At 35.3% G+C, this 20,163-nt stretch overlaps 1 protein-coding gene across 1 annotated transcript in view; it reads right to left on the bottom strand.

Moving 5' to 3' along the window:
• The window catches only part of ASCC3 (activating signal cointegrator 1 complex subunit 3), a 336,030-nt gene that overhangs the window by 175,997 nt on the left and 139,870 nt on the right, over positions 1–20,163 (bottom strand). The window contains exons 12-13 of the mRNA XM_065911620.1: positions 15,376–15,552; positions 12,280–12,351 (exon numbers count right to left, since the gene is read on the bottom strand). Coding sequence (XP_065767692.1) covers positions 12,280–12,351; positions 15,376–15,552 — 249 coding nt within the window. The remainder of the gene's footprint in view (positions 1–12,279; positions 12,352–15,375; positions 15,553–20,163) is intronic.

The following is a 20,163-nucleotide window of genomic DNA, read 5'->3' as shown; positions in this document are numbered from 1 at the left end:
CATTTAAATCAACTGTGGATCTATATCGAATCTTTCAAATAATAAAATTTATAACAAATTATATACAATTTAACTAACTTTACTTTTCATGTAAAACATGCATTTATACACTGGCTACTTGCATAAAGCATATATGCAAAGTCTGATAGTTACAGTTGTACAGATCTGACAGGAAAATTATATAATAATATGGTATAGTACCTATAAGAGGGCAAAGCAAAACTTGTACCATCTTCACATTTTTCTACTTAAATATGAAGAGAGCAACAAAGAAGACACATAGAATGAGAAAATGGATAGAAATGGTGATAAATTCTATAAGGAAATTTTACTGATTCAACATATAAAAATAAAACCAGTTTCAGGAAAGTAAAACCACTTGTATTACTTCCAATTTTATTCCAAGATTATACACAGTCTTTTTTTTCCTTTTGATCTTTTGGTTGAAGACCTATAGGCTGTATAATGATAGATGAAAATTTAGTTTATATCCTGGAAACTTCTAAAAGTCATTCTGAGACAAACTGTTCCATGTGCTTGAACAATTTGTGCTGTAATTCCAGAAACCACTGATTACCAACATTGAAAAGCTCAAATGCCTAAAGGTATGTACATATTTGTATATGTCTGTATGCGCCAGGAGAAAACGGAATACTCTCAGGGGCAAGGGCACTGAAGTGAGGAGAGGTGAGGAGAAGGTAATTCATTAGTCTTTTCTTTTTACATATTTGTGTTGATTCAACTGTTATAAGAATGTGTTATTTTAGTAATAAAAGTCCTTGAAGACTTAGCAAAAAAATAATGTTAAGGACAATGAAGGAAAATGCAATACTAATATTCCTCATCAAAAAGTATTCCCTGTGCAAATGAAGAAAATATTACAAAGCTAACAAAGAAACTGATAAAATCTCAAGAGTATAATTGAGTACTCCCTTGGTAAACTATAGTCCAGAAACTTCACTTTCTTATAATTGTAAAATTTTAAAAGGGTTCAAAAGTTACTCCTCTAGGGCTTAATGAGTAGAAATAAAAGAAAGAACACATTAATTTAAAATAACTGGTGACACAAATGTTATCCATATCATGAAAAACAGGTAAGTCATATGGACATTTTATTTTAGGAGAAAATGAGATAATTTAATACTTCTCACAGAGAAGACTATAAATACATGAAATAATATTAAGAATAAATGTATGTAATGAAATATTTTTAAGGAGAATACCAGCATTCTTTCATTGATCTTTATAGACTACAGAGAGGAAAAAATTCCTTAAGAAAGTAATCAAAGCAATCTTTGATGTCATTCCACTTCTCCAGGTGTTCTTTCCTCAGCCTGGACGTTCGGCTTACTGTGGATCTAATTATTATTTTCTTTGAAGTTGATTGCTCCCTAATCCTTTAAGAATAAGTTAAGACTTACAAAGACTACCATATCTTCCATTCACTTATTCGTCACACAATGTGTGAACACCAACTGTGTGCTAGGTACTGGTAAGACCATGACAATATGATTATGAGCCAGAGCAGAGATGGTCCCTTTCCTATGTGACTTATGATCTTCTACTGAAAAGTGGTTTTTAATCAAGAACGGCCAGGAAAAATGTAAATCTATAGTAAGAAATAGGAAGAAGACATACATTGTGTTATTATATAGTTCATAACAGGGAGGTGAAAGAGGTTAAAAAAAAAGGCTTCTTTAAGAAAGATGAAATCTAAAGGATTCAGTAGAGAACGACCAAGTGGAGAATAAGCAAGAATGTGTGAAACAGAGAGAACAAGTCATACAATAGCTCGGGGCCTGAAAGAAGGCCAGGAAGATGGGAGGCGGGAGATGAGGGAGAGACACGAATGTGACGAAAACGAAAGGAGGTAATGGCCAAACCAAATAGGCACCCCCTGGGCCCTTTGAAAGAAGCGTTAAGTACTCATGTGTCATTCTGGAGCTGTACCTTAAAAGGATACAGCTCCAGTGGACGGAACAGCTAGAGCAAGGCCAGAATGGACACAGAAGGAAGAGTTTAGAGAGGCAAGCAGCTAAGAGGTGTCACGGATGACACGATAGGTACCTGGATTAGGTTCTGGAGGGGATGGTGCAAAAGAAAGTGATGGAAAGAAACGAGAAGACTCAAATCAACAGGTCTTAATGAGGGACAGAAATGAGAACACAGGAGAGAGAGTTGACTAGGGTGACCTTTAGGTTTTTGTTTTACAGAACTGTATCTATAGTTAGGCCATTCACTGAACTGAACTACGGAATAATGGAAGACATAACCATTGGTTTAGAGGGGGCAAATTATGTAATTGGTTTGGAACACTACATTTGTGATACCCAGGAGGAGAGGCCAGCCAGGGTAATGTGGATCTAGAGCTCAGGAAAGAGGTCTGGGTTAGGAATATAAACATATAATTTATTTCATAAAGGTCGTTAACTAGGATGGAATGATATAAGAAAGAGTGCTAAATTTTAAAAGGGTCTAGGAACAAGCTAGGTAGAGAAGGAGTCATTTGACCTACATATAAGGCTTAGGTTCTGACCCATGGGGTCCTGAATATATGGTGACTTGTTGCTTTCTCTATACCAAAAGGGAGTTATTCATCAACCAGAAATCTAGCAAGATGAAGCAGAGATCCACTAAAGGCTACAAACAAGGAAAAAAGATGGCCCGAAAGGTTAGAAGGTAAAGAAAAGAAAGGTGAGTTTTGTATTACAAGAGCCAGAAAAGAAAAACTGACATTTTGCAACTACTTCCACTTTATAATCTATGTGAAATCCCTTTGATTATTTTATTCTCAACTGTGAATGACCGTCATAAGGGAGTTTCACCTTAAAAAAACAGAACAAAACTTTCATTAAGCATGTATCAAGTTTTACTTTGACTTAATATTTAGTTGAAACTCCCTTTGGCTTTTGTAGGGGAAAGAGCAGAATGCCTCGGTGGACATCATTTTCCATGTTCCTAAGTTAGGCATGACCAAAATATGCAGTACAGTGATCACAGGATCAACCCTGCAGCTGACAGTGCTAAGAAACTATTTCCCCTGAACTATACTGTCTAATTTAAACATTTTGACTTCTAAATATAATTATAATTCAATTTTCTTTGATACGTTTTCATTATGTTATACCAGAAATTCCTTCTATGATAAAAATGTTCTATTTTGATCTTCTTTTTAACTAAATGTCCACAGATATACTACAGAAATCATACAGAGAGAAGATGGAAAAAAAAAATCTAAGCGAACACTAGTAACTGATTAAAACGTAAAATGTAGAACTCAACAGTATCAAAAACTAATTTTTGCCTGTGAAATAAGAAAGAATAAGGAAGTTTCAATTTGATAGCAGACTCATCAGAGCTTTCTTCTGGTAGGTAGAGAGGGTTTTTGTTTTTGTTTTCCCCAAAAGTAGAGGTTTAGTGAATGCTTCCTTTAGAGTTTCTTATTCTTCTCCATCCTTGGAACTGGATTGCTGTGGCTGCCTGGAGGCATAAAGCTTTTTGCAGTCTTTTATACCTTTGGAAATATTGCTGCAATAGGCAGGTATGTATGGAAGCTTGACTTCTCAAAATGTTTTGTTTGCTATCATTATCAAAATTTTCTTTTCTAATAGGATATATTTCTGTAGGTCTATACATATCCTGGTAGCTCAGTGGACTTTCCTGGTGGCTTAGACAATAAAGCATCTGCTTACAATGTGGGAGACCTGGGTTCGATCCCTGGGTTAGGAAGGTACTCTGGAGAAGGAAATGGCAACCCATTCCAGTACTCTTGCCTGGAAAATCCCATGGACGGAGGAGGCTGGTAGGCTACAGTCCATGGGGTCGCAAAGAGTCAGACATGACTGAGCAACTTCACTTCACTTCACTTCATACTTAAAAAACACCTAAAATATTTCTTTAGTACTACCATCTTTAGCAGCAAAGATCAAGGAGAAATGTCCTTAATTCTCATGCTCATAATTGTTAAAATGTCCGCTCCTTATAAACTCTGCTCCTTGGCTCAGGAGGTAAAGAATCTGACTGCAGTGAAGGAGACAAAGGAGATCCAGGTTCAATCTCTGAGTCGGGAAGATCCCCTGAAGCAGGAAACGGCAGCCCACTCCAGCATTCTTAGCTGGGAGATCCCATGGACAGAGGAGCCTGGCAGCCACCGTCCACCGGGTTGCAAACAGCGGGACACACTGAGCAACCAAACACCACGGGGCTGGAACAGAATTCTGCTCTTACATTCCTTGGGGGTTACGTCAAAGTTTGGGGAAGGAAGGAAGCAAAGAAGGCAGAAAAGAAAGAAGCTCTGAAATAATTTACCTATAAAATTCATGCTGCAGACAAATTTGATACGACAAAACCATTAGTACCACGAGTGAGAGATGCTTGTATCTGGAGGAAGAAAACTTTTTAGGCTAAGAGTCAATGGAAAAGTTCCATTATTAAAGTTAGCAAAGCAGTTTTTTTCAATTGGACATAATCACTTTTAGGTAACTATAATTTAATGCTAAAAAACAAAGAATTTCCTTCAGACAGTAATAAATTAATACATAATTATTAGTCAATTTTTAAGGTGATCTCTTACTAGAAACATATGTATCTATGAAAAACTTACAAATAATGAAGAAAAAGGCACATACGTGAATAAGGAAAAGCTGACGTTTAGCATTAATTCAAGGTTGAAACTATTTTTTTCTTTTTAATACTGCAAAATCTTTTATTCTTGAAATTGGAGGTAGACTTTGAGTAAGAAGCTATTGAGTAAGGATCTTAACATTTTGATAATGTGAAAAAAAGAACATGTAAACTTAAAAAATATGCTGTAACCTCTGAGGCAGTTTCTAATTTCTTTTCCTATCACTGTAACAAAGTTTGTATAACTAGAAAAATCTCAATAGGGTTAAGGCATCAATTATTTTCCCATTCTGCGAGTTACACAGGAGGAGGGGAATTATTAACAGGAATGATAAAGCTGTACTTGCATTTGGTAACGCAAAGAGAAGCTTAAAAATGAGACGTCTCATTAGTTTGAGCAGATGGATCAAAATTAAAGGCTGAATCGCCAACTTTTAATTTCCCAATAGCCAAGAAGAGCTTGAAGTCTTGCAGAGTATGACTGTTGAAAAGTCAACATGAAAAGATTTTCTCCATCTGTCATCACACATGCTTGAGTGGAACACAACTGCCTCCTACTGCTTTTAATACATTTAAGACAAAGTTGCACATGAAATCTATTAAGTACATGAACACACAAGTTTGGATGATTGGTATATTGAAACCCATGCAATATTATGATCAGAGACCATCAGCATGGATTTTGAACATGAAATCTGCTCTGTTCTAATTTAATCTAAATGGAGAGAAACAAAATTAATTCATTAATATATATAAGAGGAAACTTAATTCTCAGCATGAAAAGTATTTATTTGTCTGAGAGTTATAGTTTTTTTTTTATGGACACATATTTTTACTGCTAATAATGGTCTGAAAACTAGTTGCTCTAATAAAATTGTTTAGGAAAACAACAACTAGAGAGAAAATCCAAAATATGAAACAATTTGAAAGCAAACAAATAAACAAAATCAAGGAATAGTCATTGAAAGAATTATTTAACTAGTTGGCAAGGCGGCGGGGCATGAGGTGGTAGCAAAAAAAAAAAAAAAATTTGAATGTTTTCCTGAACTAGAACAGACTGACTTACAATTTTCTACCATTGTACACTAACTGCTAAGCTACATTTAAAAGGCAATAAAATAAAGCTACAGTTTGCTAGGTATACAGCCCTTTAATAACTTATGCTCTCTTAATAATAAAGAAAAGTACATTTATCAAATATATACTGGCTGCTTAATAACAATGCACTAATGTGCAGTTAGTTACAGCTGAATTCCAGACCAAAGCTCTCTGTCTGCCTATTTCTCTTTGTGTCTCTTTCTGTACACACACACACACACACACACACACACACACACACACACACGTAATTTACTGCACGTTCATATGTAAAACAAAGCATTTATACAGAAGAATTTCTTAGAATGAAGTGCATATAGTTAGACCTTTCAGTCATTAGAGTTAGGCAGAATAATGTAATTGAAGAGTTAATTTAGCTGTCAGTTTTTGAGATAAGAAGTTAAAAGATTATTGAATTATCTATTTTCCTTTTCTGACAGATGGATACAAACTCATTTGTTGGAATTTATCACTTGGAACCTTACACAAAGACAGCAAGCGACTAGGATAACATTATACTCAACCTCAATTATGAGGGAAAAAAGGAAACTTTAAACTCTACTCCACTGGGGAGTTCTCTGTTAACCTTCTAATAAAAGCAGAGGACCACAGCTTAGTGAGGGCGTTTCTTCAAGGAGATAAGAGAAAAATAATCCAGTGGGGGAATGCAAGGCCCTGAAAGCAAACTTCCACATGAGCCTTAGTAATCAAAGACTACCATGAAGTATTAATAGCAATTCTTGTGTGATAGATTCAGTCAAAGATTGCTAGCCTTGCTGAAATAGGTATCTGCCTCAGCTTCCAAAGTCAAAATGCATAACAGTCCTCTCTTCCAAGCATGCACACTGCAATCCCAGTTCTGGACATATCACAAAGACAATCAGAAGTTGCCACCTATCAAGCTAACTGAACGTCTAAGCCAAAGAGTATTTGGCAGAGAAACTTGCAAATAGAAGATTTAAACAGACAGAACGATCCTTTTGAAAAGACTAAAACAGAAAAAAGATTTTAGTTTTGGGCAACTTTCCCAAAGTTACATACATAATACAGACAATTTAAAGAAATGAAAAAGAGGTTTGTTCTCAAACTGTGTTATAAAAGAGCTTTTCATTGAAATGATCACATTAATGTAAAAGACTAGGATGCTGCCTTAACAACCAACAACATAGTACTTAACATCTGAAGGTACTGGCCTGGGCATTTGTAATACCAGTAATATTAGAAGCAGACATCAACTAATGGGCCACAGTCCTGATGCATTCAATATTTCCCAGCATCCCCAATAAACGAAGGATCTACGAAGATGAGCAATTTAGCACAGAGAAATCCTATTTACCACAGAGCCCCCATGCACAAGACCCCACACCAGGAACTTAACCAACAGTATTTTCTTATAACCCAGCCTTACTTAGGGGGACCTGTTCCATTGAACACAAGGCCCCCCCCCCCCAAAAAACACTGCATAGGACAGTGATTAAACTTTTAAAATCTGACATCTTTAAGTGTTTATTTACATGTTATTGTTTCCATTGATTTTTCTATCACATCTTTAGGTAGAGAAAATAGAGAAATTAGAAAATTAAGGGAGTAAAATGCATTTTAAGAAATAGAAGGACATACATCAACACTATCTCTGAATGGTAGAATTCAGTCATTTTTTCCCCCCTCATTTTTACTTTATGGGGTGCCCAAAGGTTAAATTTGTTTAAACTCTTTTACTGGTCACTCTCTGTTATCAGTATATTAATCATATTTTATATTAAACATTTTAAAGATGTAATTATGGAGGCCAAAGACCACAGGGTCACACATGAAGCAAAAAACACAGGGAAGGACATGTTTTTCTAATTAAAAGTAACAGCACATCTGAAGCAAAGCATGGAGAATATGGTGTGTAAAACATGTGTTTCTGTAATCATAATTTGGAGGTAATTGTAGATACTTAAGAAAAAATTTCACTGGTAAAACACACGGTGTATAACACCTTAAAATTGTAAAACAAATTCAAAATGACACACACATCAGATCATAACCTACATCACACAACTTGATAAAATTATTCAGAACATGGTATGCATTTGTAAAATCTTTTGTAGGTCTGCTATGACAACAAATGTGATAACTCATTCGGAGTGCATTATAGGATCATGGGCTAAGATCACAACATGTGGCCATTTGTGCCATCATCTTATTTTAGACAGCTTACCCTAAGTAAATGTTTCAACAGAAAAAATAATAGAAAGATGATCACTACAGCAGCCTTATCTTTAACAAGGGACTTCCCAGGTATGAGTGGTAAAGAATCCACCCGTCAATGCAGGAGACTTAAGAGACACAGGTTCAATCCCTGGGTTGGGAAGATCCCCTGGAGAAGGGTATGGCAACCTACTCTAGTGTTCTTGCCTGGAGAAACCCATGGACGTAGGAGCCTGGTAGATGACAGTCCATAGGGCTGCACAGTCAGACATGACTGCAGCTACTTAGCACAGCTTCAATAACAGCAAGCCGCAAACATTTAATGTACTCAATAATGGCGGGATGACCAATAATGAGAAGAACAGCTGATGTTGGCTTAATGGTAAAGTGACAGTGTAAAGTACTGAAGATGCTGTGTATTTTATCAACATAAGCTTGTATTTCAACCCTGGTGTGACCTTTTACTAGCTTGAGAAGCTAGTAAACTTGAGAAGTTGCTTGAGAAGCTGCTTAACATGTCTTATGTTCATTTTCTTTTAACAAACGGAGATTTAATGCTTATATTAGAAGATTATGAAGATTTAAAAGTCCAAAGTGACTTACACAGCATCTGAAACTTAGAACTTGAATAAAAACTCCCTTCTGTCTCTTTCAGACATTAACATTGAGAAGATCATGGAAAAACAATGAAAAATATTTACTATTCATTAAGGAAAACAGTGAATATAAAACTGTATATACAGGGTAATTATAATTTAGCAATGGGCTGTAACTAATAATTAAAATTAAGTTTGAATGAGGAAAATTAAAAGGTACATGTGCAAATGGATTAAAAAAGACCAGCAGGTCATGAATAAAAGTTATAATAACAATTTGAAATGGTAAAATAATAGTAGAACTATGAACAAAATTTTAATACTGTTATTTTAGTTTTACAATTTAAAAAAGTAAATGGATATGTAGGTATGTGTAGAGAACTGAAGAAAGTCCTACTATTATGGAAAACAAACAACATCACTAGTCATTGAGACAGAAACTGTGAGACCTGCAGCCTAAGCTCTACTTCTTAGGGCAGAGAACCTGAAAACAATCCTGGTTATCCTGCTCCTTTCTCGTTTTGGGAGAGGGATGTGAGCACAGATCTGGATAGGAACTGATACCAAAGTGTTCCAGTGGGTACTTAAACTGCAGTCACACTTTACAGAGTCACCCACAGTGCATTTTTAGCCAGACCGAAGTGTACAGAAAGGAGACAGCTTGGTGGTCATGTATCTGTGGACACCGGGACACGCACACAAAAAACGGGAGGTAATGCAAGTGTGCAGCTTCTGCCTTAGTTTTGCACACTCTCCACTCCTGGGTTCCTCCTGCCTTATAGTAGCCAGCCCCTGACCAGCTGAAGCCTCTCCTGAGGCTTCCCAGCTTAGCCTGTCCTTTCTAAACAGAAACCAGCACTGTGAACTCCATCTCGCCTTTGTCTGGTCTGAATTTACCACTACAAGCGCCTTCCCTATGGCAGTTATTGGTCTGAAAAGTAATGCACTGGATGGAATCACTAAGAATGAAAGGGCTGGCAGTGAGATCTAATCTCTACTGACCAAACATGCCCAGCCAGCATTTGAACTTTATGATTTCTAGAGGGACATGTCAGCCCCTGTAACAGCCAGAGAACAAACTATGCCAGAAGAGGAAGAGGATATAATCTTCCCAGCATTCTTTACATATATTTACTTGGAATTTTATCTACCTACGATAGAAGATACAACCATTTTATTTCCCAATATTTAGGAATAAAGCTGCATTTTATTTTTTAAAAAGACACATTTTATAACATAAGATTATATGGAGAAAGGTTGAAGTAGTTTAATAAATATTGATCTTGCAATTACACTCCTTGGTATATACCCAAAGGAAGTGAAAACTAATGTCCACATAAAATCTGTTCAAAGCTGTCATGTACACATAAATTGTGGTACATCTAGACAATGGAATATTATTAAGTGCTAAAAAAAACAAGCTATCAAGCCATGAAAAAGCAGGGTTACCTCAAACACATATTATGAAAGAAACCAATCTGAAAAGGCTATAAACTACAAAAGGCTACAGTCTTACATGATTCCAACTATATGACATTCTGGAACACACAAAACTACAGAGACAATGAAAAGATGAATGGTTACCAGTGGTAAGGGGGAAGGAAGGATGAATCAGCTGAGCAGAGAGGGCTTTCAGGGCAGTGAAATTCTCTGTGTGACACTATAATGGTGGATATACTGTCCAAACCCATAGAAAGTACAACACCGAGAGTGACCCCTAATGTAACCGGTGGACCTTAGGTGACACTGATGTGTCAACATGAGCTCACAGACTGAAACCAAAGTGTCACACCGGTGGAGGGGAAGTTGATCGTGGAGGAAGTTGTGCATGTGTCAGGGTAGGGGGTGTAGGAGAACTCTTTCTACTTCCTGCTCAGTTTTGCTATGAACCAAAATTGTTCTAAAAAATGAAGTCAGTTAAAAAAATTAATGGAGAAAACTTTGAAATATTTACTGAATATTTCTAATATGGCATAGGCTCCAGAGCTAGATTTCTTAGCTAATAATATAGTTGATATCATCTGTAATATAAAAGTTGGAAATAAATGTCCATGGTGGTAACATCTAGCTATTTACACTTTACAAAGATGGTGCAAATACTGATGGCTATGCGACATATTGCTTTGTTTTAGGATTTCCTGTGAAATGCTACCAAAAGTTTCTCAAGATAGCATTTTAGGATCATCAGACATTTGCTATAAATAAATGTCATGAGGAAGTCTAGAACAAAGGTTGGTACACTACAGCCTGAGAGTTGAATGCAACTGTTCCTGTTCTTATAAATAAAGTTTTATCGGAACATAACCACGCCCAATTGTTCCTATACTGTCCATGGCTCCTTTCATGCTACGATAGCACAGGTGAGTACCTCCAACATAAGCCCCACAACGTCTAAAATATTTACTATCTGGCCCTTTCCAGAAAAGGAAGGTTTACTATCTAAATCTACTACTTACTATTTACTAAAAGATTTACTATCTGGCCCTTTTCTGTCTCCAGACAAGAATAAACTGGTGGTGTTTGGTAATATTTTTGTATTAAAGAAAGAATATTGGTTTTTTATACTTCTTTACTTGTACATGATAAATTATGCAGGCCCACAAAGCAGTTCTCTAATGAGGATCAAAGAGGACCAAAGCTATAAAATAAATCCAAATAAAGTGATATGAGACCATGGTTAGCCAAGACGCTACACTTACATGGTCATATTGGTAAGTGCACTAGTAAAACAAAGGCAATATGTTACTTCACAGCACAGCACCTCATCCTCTTATCTGAGAAATTAGGATAACAGTGTCTGCCTCATTGGCTGCTGAGAGAAGTCAATGAGACAATAAGTGTAAGGTAATTGTAGCAGTTTCAGGTATTTATTGATCATTAAGAAATATATTAATAAATTACTAATATTTTCATACAATTTAATCATGATTTCTTTTCCTTAAAGTTATTCCTATAACTAAGGACATTTTCTTGAGGTTAGAATTTTAAAACTGTGCCTTTAAGGGGGAAAAAAAATGCATCAAGAATGCTGAGTGGGCAGTATCCCACTTTCAATTCTAGTTCATCTTTGTTTTATATATTTGAGGCTCCAAACAATATTTAGTCTGGGGAAAAAAAAATATGTCACTGCTTTTAAAATGAATTTAAAAACAAAGGACCAGAAAATATTTCATTCTACATGCCATAAAAGGTAACAATGTAGAAAAAAAATCCCATAATAAAATAAAGTGACCTGAAGAACCATATACAATTTGGCATTGGTTAGCTTTTATGTAAGTAATTATCATTATTCTACATTTTTCTTAACAATCCTGATTGTAACATCTTGAACCTTGGAATTTAAAGTAAAAGCAGTTAACATCCAAACAATATGAAAATTTATTATATGTATATTTCAATTGCTACTACTTCATGAAACAGTAAGAGTAATATAAACATTTTAATTTCTTACATTATGCAAATAAATTAAAATTTTTGATGTGTGAGAGAAGGTTGGCTTTTTTAAATAATCTAAAATCTTAAGGATGAAATTCTTTTCTCTTATCTATTTAACAAAAATGGCAAACAAAACAGCATGATCTATCAATATTAGAATGACAGTATTATCTCTGAAAAATTTACGACTTATATGGTTACCTAGTAGACTAAAATATTACTAAGAAATAAAACCTGTGGATCATTATTTCGAATTGAAGAATACTTTTAAGACCATAAAAATTAATAATTTTAATCATTATGCAATCTCTAAAAACAGGATAAAGTGTACCTGATGTCCAGCCTTTACTTGCTTCAAAACACTTTCATAACATACTTCATCCATGTTATTCAACTGCTGCACCTTAAAGTTTATAAAACATGAAAAATATCAAATAAAGCAATTATAAACTGCTTAGCTACAAAAAATCTTTACCAATTATGAGATACCTCCTTTTACTTTCAGACTAGCCAGAATGCTGAAACAAGAAGTGCAGTTATCAATACATAATACATAACAACCCACAGGAAGTAAACACAATGTAATTAAAAACTACAAGTAAAATACCTCACATGCAACACTTTCAGTGTACTAACTTTATTAAGAATGCCAAGTTTTTTAAAGACAATAATTTTAAGAACAATATTCTAATTAGAGATATTTTAAAATAATTTTAAGGTTCTTTTCACTGTTTTCCCCACAGAGCCCACTCTTCAGGCTTTTTTTTCCTTCTGTTTCATTCCATAAAAATATAGAGCTTTCCTAACTCTCAAAATCACAGAATATTACCATAGAATATCAAAATGTAAGAAAAATGACTATTTCTGTAATGAATATGGAGTTCAGTAAATATCTTTCTACAGAAGCATTTTCCAAATTGATTGGAAATTTAGTATCAAACTCATGAATTTTAAAAAGGTCTCATTTTCTCTGTTGATGATGAGATGACGTCCAACCAAAAGAAGGTAAGGTGGTTACTTTAACATAGCAGGCATGGGACCAAGCTTGCGTCTCTCTATTTAACACTGATTAAGACTTTGCATGGGATGAAAATGTTATACATCTAAAATGACTATAATTTACATTCTTTGTTTTAATAAAGGAAACATTTTAACATTCTGGAACTCTTATGACTTAGTGATTAAGTAAGATGAAATAATCACAAGACAATTGACTTTCCATTAATGACATACAAAAGACCACCAAAACTCCTCCAAACAAAATTCTTAATAATTTTTTTGGTTAATTTTGGATTGAATTCTGATCAAGGGCATTATTTCAAATTAGATGTGTCATGGACACTATTTTCCCATGTTCTTCTACTACAACTGAATCATATCATGAGCTTCTGAAAGAAACTTTCGAAAATCTACAAGGATATCTTAGTATAAGAAATGACAAATTAACAATGGTTAGAATATATTAAATGACACCCTGGGGAAACGCTTAATTGTTACCAACTGTATATGTCAGCTGAGTGTAAAACTAATGCATTTTAGTAAGACAAAAATGCATATTTATAACTAATATGTATAATTAGTTTATTATTTATACTGCACAATATTGATAAAAGTATTTTTTAAATTTTGCCAAATTCCTGAACGTTTGCCAAATTACCACAGATCAACATCTCACACCATTCCTTTTATGATTACAATGCTAACATATTGTGAAAATACCTAGAATTTAATTAGCTTTAAGTGATTACCAATTTCTATGATAAAAATAAGTTTTATAATGGCTGAAAGCATCTGAAAACACTTTATGTTTTTCTGTGATAATCATCTGCTATCTGCTATCATTTAAATTATAAATTGAAAGAACAATCTTATACACAACTCCATCTGTTCTAATGATACATTAAAATAAACTAAATAATCAAATCTATTTTAAGATATAACCAAAAAAAAGCAGCAATACCGAAAATCACTTGAAACAATCAAAGAAAATATGCATTTCATAACTATTACTATATCATGAACTTTGTGTATATATTTGAAATGGTTCCCCACAATTCTAAACACAACTTAGTTAATATGCAGATAGAGTATATTAACTGTTGCAGTGATATTGGCTCTTAGCATTTTCTAAGCTAACTATTTTATTTATAATATTGTATGGTAAAAATAGACATTACTTTGCCAACAAAGGTCCGTCTGGTCAAGGCTATGGTTTTTCCAGTGGTCATGTATGGATGTTGTATCATGTTGGACTGTGAAGAAAGTTGAGTACCAAAAAATTGATGCTTTTGAACTGTGATGTTGGAGAAGACTCTTGAGAGTCCCTTGGACTGCAAAGATATCCAACCAGTCTATCCAAAAGGAGATCAGTCCTGGGTGTCCATTGGAAGGACGGATGTTGAAGCTGAAACTCCAATACTTTGGCCACCTGATGCAAAGAGTTGACTCACTGGAAAAGACCCTGATGCTTGGAGGGATTGGGGGCAGGAGGAGGAGGGGACGACAGAGGATGAGATGGCTGGATGGCATCACCGACTCGATGGACATGGGTTTGAGTAAACTCTGGGAGTTGGTGATGGACAGGGAGGCCTGGCGTGCTGCGATTCATGGGGTCGCAAAGAGTCGGACACGACTGAGCAACTGAACTGAACTGAACTGAACTGAAGGTAAAAATAGCTCTATTTTAGTAACAAAATTATTTTTAGACAAGAAGTAATATAATACACTAAAGACCAAGTTTGACACGGTAACACATGATTCTATCTCATTTTCCTTTATAAAGAGGTCATATGGCCCATGAACCTTCTCCTAAAACTATTTGCTCCACAGGGGGAAACAAATGTCATGAAACTTAATAAACGTATAAATTTTAAGCAAAATATTCCTTCATGATTCTATAAAAGCCTAAAATAAGCACCCTGATAATGCAAATAGTACATGGTAATAACATTTAAGGAACACCTCAAAAGAATTTCAGAAATGCTGCTTATATATAATTAATATGATAATTATACAACAAATTAAACAGAACACCTCATTTAGTAGTTGTTATCATGAAATTATTTTTCACTTGTATATATGTATTACTTATTTTAGATGAATAATATATATTACTGATTTAACTAGAGTCTCTTATTATTTCACTGTCTTCAACCCTACCAAAATAACTTCTTGAATATATATATATAACTTGTATTCTTACCTAAGAATACAAAATATTCACTGATAACAGCAATGTAAACTATTACAAGCAGCGTTCTGGAGAGGAGACATTCTCCTCCATGTAATTGAGGACATGCGCTTGATTTTCTTCTAAGCTGTCATATTTGTAATGGTGGTCTGAAGTCTCTAATGTCAAACAAGTATTAAACAATATATCAACAAAAATATTTCTAGAAAAGCATAACTTTTTAAAAGAAGTATTTACCTTATTTGCACTTTTAACCCCTAGAAATGTCTGTCCAAGAGGAACAGGTCGAAAACGGCCATCAAAGAAGAAAAGTCCAATGCAGGGATTAACATGTAAAAATGTAGCAACGTCAAGGTAGTTGGGTAAGGTAGCAGACAGTCCAAGAATTCTTATCATACTCTGCGTGGATTCGACCTATAGGAGTTAAATAACATATAAGACATTGAATAAATTATTTAATTTATACATTATATTAAATAACACATAAATAAAGTGTATAAGTCTTAAATAATGTGTAAGACTGGATTCATACTTAGTTTAAGGTAAACTTTGGTAATATAAGGTTTGAAATATTTGCAGTAAAATAAGATCACTAAAGGTACTGAGAATAACAACACATAGTCTGAAAGATAATATGCCTGAATTTGGCATGTGGAATGATATAAAAAATGATTAAAAATGTACTTTTAGTGTATTTCCTGAACCAGAAAATTCTATTAGTTAAATGATTTCTTTTGTTTTCCTCCTAAAAATGTAACAAGGCAAGTGACATGTGTTAGGCTGTAGTGTTAACTTATAATTTCAAGCACTTAAAGTATATACTCTTTATTCTCAAGTTCAGAAATTTCAAATTCATTTTAAATACAAACACTTGAAAGTCTGAAATAATTAAGGCAGATTCTTCTAGTGTTTTACAAATTTAAATTTAAAATGATATAGTGTATAAGGGAGAGTTTATGTGGAATAACAGCCAAAACTTGGGGGGGGGGGGGGAATTCACAAGTACATTCTCAAAGAACGTACTAAGCTCCATTCTTTGTGTTCATTCAGTTCAGTTCAGTTTCTCAGTCATAACCGATTCTTTGCAACCTCATGGACTGCAGCACGCCAGGCTTCCCTGTCTATCACCGACAGCCGGAGCTTGCTTAGACTCAGGTCCTTCAAGTCAGTGATGGCATTCAATCAACTCAATCTCTGTTGTCCCCTTCTCCTCCCGCCTTCAATTTTTCCCAGCATCAGTGTCTTTTCCAATGAGTCCGCTCTTTACATCAGGTGGCCCAAGTACTGGAGATTCAGTTTCAGCATTTGTTCTTCCACTGAATATTCAGGGTTGATTTCCTTGAGGATTGACTGGTGTGATCTTGCAGTCCAAGGGACTCTCAAGAGTCTTCTCCAACACCACAGCTCAAAAGCAGCAACTCTTCCGTGCTCACCTTTCTGTATGGTCCAACTCTCACATTCATACATGACTACTGGAAAAACCATAACTCCGTTTATATGGACCTTTGTCAGCAAAGTAATGTGTCGGATTTTTAGTATGCTGACTAGGCTGGTCACAACTTTTCTTCCAAGAAGCAAGCGTCTTTTAATTTCATGTCCACAGTCACCATTTGCAGTGATTTTGGAGCCCTCCCAAATAAAATCTGTCATTGTTTCCATTGTTTCCACATCTATTTGCCATGAAGTGATGGGACCAGATGCCATGATCGTAGTTTTTTGAATGTTGAGCTTTAAGCAGCTCTTTCACTCTCATCAAGATGCTCCTTAATTCCTCTTTACTTTCTGCTATAAGGGTGGTGCCATTTGCATATCTGAGGTTATTGGTATTCACCCTGGCAATCTTGATTCCAGCTTGTGCTTCATCTAGTCTAGCATTCCGCATGAGGTACTCTGCATATAAGTTAAATTAGCTGGCTGACAATACACTGCCTTGATGTACTCCTTTCCTAAACTGGAACCAGTCTGTTGTTCCATGTCCAGTTCTAACTGTTGCTTCTTGACCTGCATACAGATTACTCAGGAGGCGGTCTGGAATTTCCATCTCTTGAATTTTCCACAGTTTGTTGTGATCCACACAGTTAAAGGCTTTGGTATAATCAATAAAGCAGAAGTAGATGTTTTTCTGGAACTCTCTTACTTTTTCGATGATCCAGCAGATGTTGGCAGTTTGATCTCTGGTTCCTCTGCTTTTTCTGAATTTTTGAATATCTGGAAGTTCACAGTTCAGATATTGCTGAAGTCTGGCTTGGAGAATTTTGAGCATTACTTTACTATCATGTAAGATGAGTGCAATTGTGTGGTAGTTTGAGCATTCTTTGGGATTGCCTTTCTTTGGGATTGAAATGAAAACTGACCTTTTCCAGTCCTGTGGCCACTGCTGAGTTTTCCATATTTGCTGGCATATTGAGTGCAGCACTTTCACAGCATCACCTTTTAGGATTTGAAATAGCTCAATTGGAATTCCATCACCCCCATTAACTTTGTTTGTAGTGATGCTTCCTAAGGCCCACTGGATTTCGCAGTCCAGGATGTCTGGCTCTAGGTGAGTGATCACACCATCGTGATTATCTGGGTCGTGAAGATCTTTTTTGTATGGTTCTTCTGTGTATTCTTGCCACCTCTTCTTAATACCTTCTGCTTCTGTTAGGTCCATGCCATTTCTGTCCTTTATTGTCCTTTATTGGCATTCTTTGGAACTCTGCATTCAGGTGTATATATCTTTCCTTTTCTCTTTTGGCTTTCACTTCTCTTTTTCCTTTCACTTCTCTTTTCTCAGCTATTTTTAAGGCCTCCTCAGACAACTATTATGCCTTTTTGCATTTTTTTCCTTGGGGATGGTTTTGATCGCCGCCTCCTGTACAATGTCACGAACCTCCATCCATAGTTCTTCAGGCACTCTGTCTATTGCAAATAATCTCTTAAATCTATTTGTCACTTCCACCGTATAACTGTAAGGGATTAGATTTAGGTCATACCTGAATGGTCCAGCGGTTTTGCCTACTTTCTTCAGTTTAAGTCTGAATTTTGCAATAAGGAGTTCATGATGTGATCCACAGTCAGCCCCAGGTCTCGTTTTTGCTGATTGTATAGAGCTTCTCCATCTTTGACTGCAAATAATATAATCAATCTAATTTTGGTATTGATCATCTGCTGATGTCCATGTGCAGACTCATCTCTTGTGTTGTTTGAAGAGGTTGCTTGCTATGACTGGAGTGTTCTCTTGGCAAAACTCTGTTAGCCTTTGCCCTGCTTCATTTTGTACTCCAAGGTCAAACTTGCCTGATAACCCAGGTATCTCTTGACCTCCTACTTTGGCATTCTAGTCCCCTATGATGAAAAGCACATCTTTTTTGGGGATTAGTTCTAGAAGGTCTTGTAGGTCATCATAGACTTGTTCAGCTTCAGCTTCTTTGGCTTTAGTGGTTGCGGTATAGACTTGGATTACCATGATATTTAATGGTTTGCCTTGGAAATGAACAGAGATCATTCTGTCATTTTTGAGACTGCACCCAAGTACTGCATTTCAGATTCTTTGTTGACTATGAGGGATATTCCCTTTCTTCTAAGGGATTCTTGCCCACAGTAGTAGACATAATGGTCATCTGAATTAAATTTGCCGATTCCAGTCCATTTTAGTTCACTGATTCCTAAAATGTCAATGTTAATTCTTGCCATCCTCCTGTGTTCACTGCTAGGGTGTAATATTTTAATTATGCTGCTAAACACTGCTGATAACATTGATTAATTTGTTTGCCAGTCATTTATTAAGCTTTTAATGCAGTGCAGGGAGGTAGGGGTTTAGAGTCTGAAAAAGCACACACAAAAATCACTGCAATGTATCCCATTAACAGTAGCATCTTCTAAAAATTGTAGGAACAATGAAGACAGATGACACGCAGAGGTGACAGCTGTTTTCTAAGAGAAGAGTAGTTAGAAACGCAGGCCAGGAAGAAAGTTGTTTAAGATACTGCACTTGGCAACACCAGTGGTACCGGTTAGAGGAGGGAGGTAACAGAAATGTAGAAACGATTGTGAGAAATCTTGCATGCCAAGATGCTTCTCCGTTTTACTGTTTATGAACCCAGGACACTACCCCATTCTCGTTCAATTACGTTTTTACAGCTTATAGTATTCTCATCTTTTTTCGTTTCTAAACATTCTGTAAAATTTCTTTATCCTTTCTAATTTTGTTTACTCATAGGTTTTCTACTTATTTGTGATTAGATTTGTTCTAAGCTTATTTTACTTTTTTAAAAACTAGCTTTAAGAATATTTTTATAGGACTCAAGTTAATAAATCTAGTTTATTGGTTTTCTATTTTGTATTTAATTTTATTTTTTCAACTTTAGTATTTTTCCATTTTTTAGCATTCTATTTAATATTATCTAGCAGTTAAAATTGAATAATTAACTTGTTATAGTCCCTACACATCTGTTTCATTTTAGACCATAATTTGAGCTCTGAATTATAAATTTGTCTGTACTAAGTAAACTTTCATTATTTTCTAATAAGAGTTTCACTCTCTCTTTTCCTTCCATGAGCACTTACTGAGCTCTGAGTGTCAGAAGAATAGTCTTTCAAATGGTTGGGTTTTATATCAACTTATCAAATTCAAAGTGTAGAAGGTATGTGTGTATGTGTGTCTATATCTATCTATATATACACACATATAAGTGTGCTTGTATGTAGATAGGAATATATAGTTTTTTATCATATAGAATTTCTTTCTAAATTTCCATTGCATTTGCTGTTGTCGTTCAATAGCTCAGCTGTGTCCAACTCTTTGCTGTCCCATGGGGTGCAGCACACCAGGCTTCCCTGTCCTTCACTCTCTCCCAGAGCTTGCTCAAACTCACGTCCACTGAGGGGGTGATGCTATCTAACCATCTCATCCTATATTTTTATATATTTACTAGGTTTCCATGTAAAAGTCTAATTTAAGAAAGGGCTTCTTACCTGGGAAAAAGTTTGAGAACCTCTGATGTGATTTAAGTACACATGACTTGGAATGAATTTGGTAAGCTT

This window comes from Muntiacus reevesi, chromosome 19 (genome assembly GCF_963930625.1).
Source record: "Muntiacus reevesi chromosome 19, mMunRee1.1, whole genome shotgun sequence".
Classification (NCBI taxonomy): domain Eukaryota; kingdom Metazoa; phylum Chordata; class Mammalia; order Artiodactyla; family Cervidae; genus Muntiacus; species Muntiacus reevesi.
The sequence above is the reverse complement of the archived record's forward strand: the minus strand, read 5'-3'. Positions and strand labels throughout refer to the sequence as shown.